At 38.9% G+C, this 6,000-nt stretch overlaps 1 protein-coding gene across 7 annotated transcripts in view; it reads right to left on the minus strand.

The window, feature by feature from the left end:
* The window catches only part of TTC21B (tetratricopeptide repeat domain 21B), a 47,407-nt gene extending 42,581 nt beyond the window's left edge, over window positions 1–4,826 (minus strand). For 5 of the 7 annotated variants that reach the window (XR_012044255.1, XM_072873952.1, XM_072873949.1 and 2 more), the window contains exons 1-4: window positions 4,698–4,826; window positions 4,353–4,482; window positions 3,174–3,284; window positions 1,738–1,904 (exon numbers count right to left, since the gene is read on the minus strand). Coding sequence is in view for 6 of the 7 variants with exons in the window: in XM_072873952.1 (XP_072730053.1) it covers window positions 1,738–1,904; window positions 3,174–3,284; window positions 4,353–4,482; window positions 4,698–4,817 (528 nt within the window). In the remaining variant the exon portion in view is untranslated. Of the gene's footprint in view, window positions 1–1,737; window positions 1,905–3,173; window positions 3,285–4,107; window positions 4,158–4,352; window positions 4,483–4,697 lie in introns of all 7 variants that reach the window. The other 2 variants (XM_072873950.1, XM_072873951.1) reach the window with 2 other exon arrangements.
* Window positions 4,827–6,000: the final 1,174 nt, after the last annotated feature.

Genomic DNA, 6,000 nt, shown 5'->3' on the forward strand with positions numbered 1-6,000 from the left:
CATTAATTACAAGTAATAACACCTTCAATGAAAAGACACATTTCACCTTTTAAAAATTCTATTTCTCTTATGTGTTCCAGACATTTATAGCTTAAATAAATCAAATCTATTTTGAAGCACTGGATTATTTAACCAAATTATAATTACTGTCAAAACAAAAATTTAAACTATAAAATATCACTCGCTCTTTTGTAACGTAAAATTAGAGTAGTGAGTCATGTATTTAAAACTCAAATGTTAGTAGAAGAGCAATATTTTGTAACTGCTAACAGTCAGGGTTGTGATTTTGTTATGCAACAGAAACTGGCTGAAATTCATATACTCAAGCATTTTAAAAAAACAGAAGGTATTTTACTTCTATATAAGGAGTACATAAAGTATTTTATCAAAACAAACTGTATATACTAAGCAAATCATATTTCACCAAGTTCAAGCACCCCTAACCACCTCCCAATAAATCTGAAATACACATAACTTTGTATTGCCAAACTAGGAAAAGAGATAAGCATAAGTGAACTTAGAAAAAAGGAAAAATATTTGTTTTCTATATATTTAAATGCTAATGTACATTTTTTATGTACATGTCCCGCTGTAAAAAAAATAAATTATTTCAAATCCATTAAATACTTCCACTGGAACTATTTCTTACTAAGCAACATTCCCAAATAGTATCTATTAAAAACAAAAATAAGCAAACTAAACCCAACGACTATGATTTCAATAAGCAAAGTCATAAATACTGCTATTTTACCAAAATGGCATATCCTTAGTGTTTTTAGAAATTAATGTATTAATGCTTTGTGATGTCCTTAAGTATTTCTTCATTAGTAAAAATTAGCCAGTAATTAAAAATAACTACCAATTTTAATTAACAATCAGTGATAGTTCAAAAGCTAAGCCATTACTTAAATTCATAATGCAATTTCAGAAATTAATGTGTAGAATAGTTGCAGACTTCTAACTCACATAATATCATGTAAACCATAAAACTGTAGACTACAAATTGAGGAAGCTACTGAACCACATAGAGGAACAATTCAGAAACAACATTTGTGTTTAATACTAGTGTCATAAGAGAACAATTATGTATTCAATTTTAACAGCTCTGCCTTGAAGACATCTGAATTAAAAAAATATTCTTTTTCTCTCCTTGAATTCAAGCTGATACCTCCTTCTAAAAAAAAAAAAAAACAACCAACACCGTAAGTTTTCACAAACCTCTTTAAAGATTCTAGTGAATTTTAATATCTGTATACAAATGCAGAAGACATTGCTACATACAACACTTACACAGATTTTGAAATAAATTACATTCAGTAAAATCCTAGGCAAATTTTACCTTTAACAAATGCTGAAAATTTAAATCCCCAATCCTCTGGGTATTTTTGAATCTGTAGATTCAAAACAGATGTCTCCCTCTTGTGAGACTATCACGTTCAATTTTTTGCTAGCAATTACGATGCTCAGTATCTAGTAGCAAAATTGGCATAACTACACATTATTTCCATTAGTAAATGAGAGGTCTGCATTGACCAAGTGAAAATGAATACTTAGCGGACAAAAAAAAAAAGAAAACATTATGGGAATTCTACTCAGCCCTGTCAAATTTATGACATTAAGAAAGAAAGTATTAGAACACAAAACAGTTAAAGGAAACCTCCAAACAGCATTGGTGCAATAAGTCTAGCTTCACAGTATACATGGTCCTATTACTATTTTACATTAAAAAAAGGTTACCTCTTTACCACCACCAGAAACTTTGATCATTCTATCAACATATTCACGGGCTTTGTCCTCACGACCAAGATGCCACAAAAATAAGCCAGCGAAGTACAGAGCCTGCTGTCCTGCTGTTTTACGTTGCTCCTTCATTTTTGCATCCAACTCTAGAATAGCATCTCGATCTGAAAAGATTTTGTTCAGAGCTTTTGTTGATAGCATCTCAAAATATTACAAAAGAGCAGCACATAAGCCAAGGGCTTCCAAAGCAAACATTGTTTTCTGTATTATATAAACACACAGGCAATCCCTCCCAATTAAAATATTAATCAGGTACAGATATAAAAGACAAAAGAGGGTTCCCATCAGCATAGCCATTTGTGCAAGAACCCTGCTATTTGTTAAACCTCAGATTTGTAGCTGAGATTCCTGCCAGATAAATGGAAACTTGACAATAAGGTTCACATTTATACCAGTGTCCACCAAATAAGTAAACAGTTAACTGCAGAGCAGCCCTAAAATGCTGAACACAAGATGATTTAGTTCCAGAATCCCTGGAAAATGCGTGATGTGTTTCTTAACACTAAAGCTCAGCTTCTTCCTCATTGTTATTGTCAGTTGCTCTCATCAGGTTAATCCCACATAGAAAATTCATTTGGTGTGTGGGACTTACTGCCAAATATTTTCTTTTACCCACGTTCATTTCTGGTCCTTTTTTAGGAGGCATTAAAATCAAATGTCTGACTCTTACTGCCATGACTTTCTCAGAGTCTTTGAAATGCATGATAATTTTGCTGCCCTACAGTATTAATCCTTAGGGACTCAAATAAGAGTGATGTCTTAGTCAGAACTGTTTCACATCATACTGCTTAACAAAGTTGTCAGTAACAGTTATAAATCTGCACAGTCAGGAATATACCAGGGCAATAGTTTAATGACAACTCAGTTTACCTGATAAACCAACCATGGTTTTGAGAATATAATTCTTAGCAAAATAACCCCAGTTTTTAGATTGGAGAAAGGAATACCAACATTCACAAAATTCTTTTCTCCATTTGTAATGTCAGAGTAACTTGAAGGATAAAAATGTCGTGGCTTTAATCTGCTTAAATTGCAGTTCTGCTCAAAAGAACCGATATCAGGCAAGAGTGAACAATCACAAGAAGCTTGATTCCTTTTTTTTGTTTTTCCCCATAAAAGATTTTTCGTCACGGTAAATAAGTCAGATTTTTTTTTTTTTTTCAGTGTTTTATTTTAACATTCAGTCTTACTCTTCACAGTTTTGTGTTTTGGTATTTTTGTTTACAGTATCGTTAAGTGTCATGCAACTCAGTACTGTTTCAAACATAACAATGGAGCATACCTTTTTAAATTAGGCAGAATTAGTCTACAACTCTCAGATCTTAACACATAGCTGTTTAAAACACAAAGCAATATTGCATTAATGAGCATACCTGGATTAGGGCTCTTTTTATGGGCATAAATCAGAGCCATCATTGTACAAAGTGACACCTCCTGTTTGTTTTTAATAGACTCCAACTGTCGAATACCCTCTTGGATGTCACCTAGTGAAAACAAGTGCAGAATAGGCTACAACATTTTTCAAGACAGAGTATCAGCATAAAAACCCCAATCTGACTTAAATTTTTCCCTCAATTTTTTCTTCTGTGTTTTTGATAACACTTTCTTCATAACTTTCTTCACTATTCACACATTCATTTTCACTTGTTTGTGCAAGTCTTTCAAACAGACACAAGAAAGAAAAAAGCATCTCAATGCAGAGAGCTTGAAAGGAGTTATGTGCTAGTTCTGCCAACTGCCATAAAGATGAAAATCATCTTTATTATTTGTTTTATACAGGGCATTGAGCAGCTCTTTTTGCTCCTGTTTCTTTATATAGTCAGGATTTTTGCCTTGTTTGTGTAAATCTTTTGAACATCAATAGAAGAGACAACATTTGGAAAAACAGAAACGTATGACTGTAAAACAAACAAAGAGAGTCAGGGAGTTTGGGATCAGGTACACCACCTCAAAGTCTTTTGAACCCTTCCTAGCCCCCTGCCACAGCCCTCCCTCACTTTGGGTTACTTGTTAGTATTCTGTGGCATCCTTGATTTAGCTAAATAAACTTCTCAAAACAGTTTAATGCACACAAAGATCCTCCCAATAGCTATTAGCTGTCAGCTCCTCTGAGGCAGATGGAGACAACAAAGTTAGATACAGCTGCATTGAAGGGAAGAGAGATTAGCTGTAACGAGCAAATTTATTTTGTTATACAATGCAATGGGCATTTGGGCAGGTCTCAATTTCCCTCCAAGGAACCCGTTTACCTGACCCACATTCATGTAATCATTTAAAAAAAAAAAAAGGAAAAAAATAAAGACATACTCATCATTTCTCTCTTCAGCAGTTTGTGGTCTAGATCAGTTTCATTCAAACTGGGGGGGAAGGGCGGTGATAGATCATGAAACACTGGTAATCTTCTCAACATGGAAAACATTCAGACTCCATAACATTGCTTTCTTTCTGTGCAGTAGACTTAAGACTGAATTTTGTGACGCAAGGAAGACCAGTGTTTTGGGAGAGCGGCGGAGGAACAGGACACAACAAGGAGCTCCCCAGCCCCGCATTACCTGCCCTCAGGGCGCCGTACGCCCGGTAGAAAAGGAACACCGGATCGCTGCCCAGCCGCCCCAGCGCCTCATCCGCCGCAGCCCGGACGTGGTGGAAGTAGCCTTCTTGGCAGTAATAATTGAGCAGGGCCTGCGGGAGAGGCGGCCTCGGTTCACTCGTGCAAACTCTTCACCCCGGGACGGCAGGAGACCGCGCCGACTGTCCCGGACCAGCGCCGTCTGGCCGCTCACCCTCCTGCCCCAGGCTCCACCACCCCCTCCTGCGGCTCGCCGGCCCCAGCCCCTGGGCAGCCCCACGCCCGCGGAGAGGCCCGGAGCGGGACGGCGCCCAGCAGCAGCGCTCACCTGTTGCACCTCAGCGTCCATCGTTGCTACCCAGCGCCGCTGAAGGGAGCCTCCGGAAGGGCGAGGGAGAGCCTGGCAGCACGCTGCCATTGGCTGGCTAGCAGGAGCGCTCACTGCCATTGGCTTGGAGGGAAAGGAGGCGGGAGAGACACGGGAAGAAAATCTTCTGGAAAACGCCGGAACGGGTCTGGCGGCCCATTGGGTTCTCGGGAGATGGGGGCGGGACCATCTGGGCGAGAGGTCCCGTACCATTGGGCGCGAGGCGGAGGGGGAGGGGTTTGAACACACCTTGGCGGGCGGTGCTGGTTGAGGGGTGCGGCGCCCCCTGTCGGCGGCGACGGGCGGTCTCGCCGGCTGTGCCTCAGGAGGGCTTACGCCAGGTAGTCTGTCACTGCCTGAACGCTGAATGGAAAGCCTTGCGAATTTGTTTATTTTCTTGCCTTTTTTTGGCTGGACATACCACTAAGTGGCCCACACTCCATATGTTTCATAATGTATCTCAATACTGAGCACTTCAAGTTATGTGAAGCTTCTCTGTAGAAATGAAACAGCAATGGGGTAAAATCAAATACAGAAAGTTCTCTTTTTTTTCCTCTTTCCTTCCTCCTGGGGAATGTCAGGGTTGCAAAGACTAGTAAAATTCAGGTTTTCCCCTGGAGGTGAAAGCATCCTCAGTCATTGGTTCTAGACACCAGAAACAAACAACTGTTGCTAAATAACATTCCTTTGGAGCGGTTGTGCTGTCCGTCCGACATGAAAACCATCAATAGTGCCATTTAGTACAAGGAGGCGAACCCATCTTGCACTGAATTAGTAGGTGAAGCTAATTCTTCTAATGGAGAGCACTCAGAGTAAGCTTTCCTAATAAATTCATCACACATGGCACTACTCCATCATGTGCTTCTCATCCCCAGCGTCAGGAAGGTGCCAAAGAAGTAATATGTAAGCATATTTGTTTTTCCTTGTTGGTCAAGATGATCCTTAAAATTTTCTGGTATGTTTAAGTGATGCTCTACTTGTTCTGAAGTAACATTTTGGTTTCTGCAACGTTGAAAACCTAAACTAGGTATGAGAAACAAGTATTTTTGCATGGCCATGACCTGTGATCTGCAGTGAGAGTGGCATAGTTCTCATTTATCTTAAAACTATTTCCTTGAGAAAAGCAAAGTTTAAAAAGCTGTGTATAGGATATTAAAAAATATTATTCAATTTACTACCTTATTTTTGAAGCAGTCTATTATTCCTGTCAGTTTGTGGATCATTTACATACTTTTTAAGGTAACCTTTTAAGACATATTTTGTC

Source organism: Ciconia boyciana, chromosome 10 (genome assembly GCF_034638445.1).
Source record: "Ciconia boyciana chromosome 10, ASM3463844v1, whole genome shotgun sequence".
Classification (NCBI taxonomy): Eukaryota; Metazoa; Chordata; class Aves; order Ciconiiformes; family Ciconiidae; genus Ciconia; species Ciconia boyciana.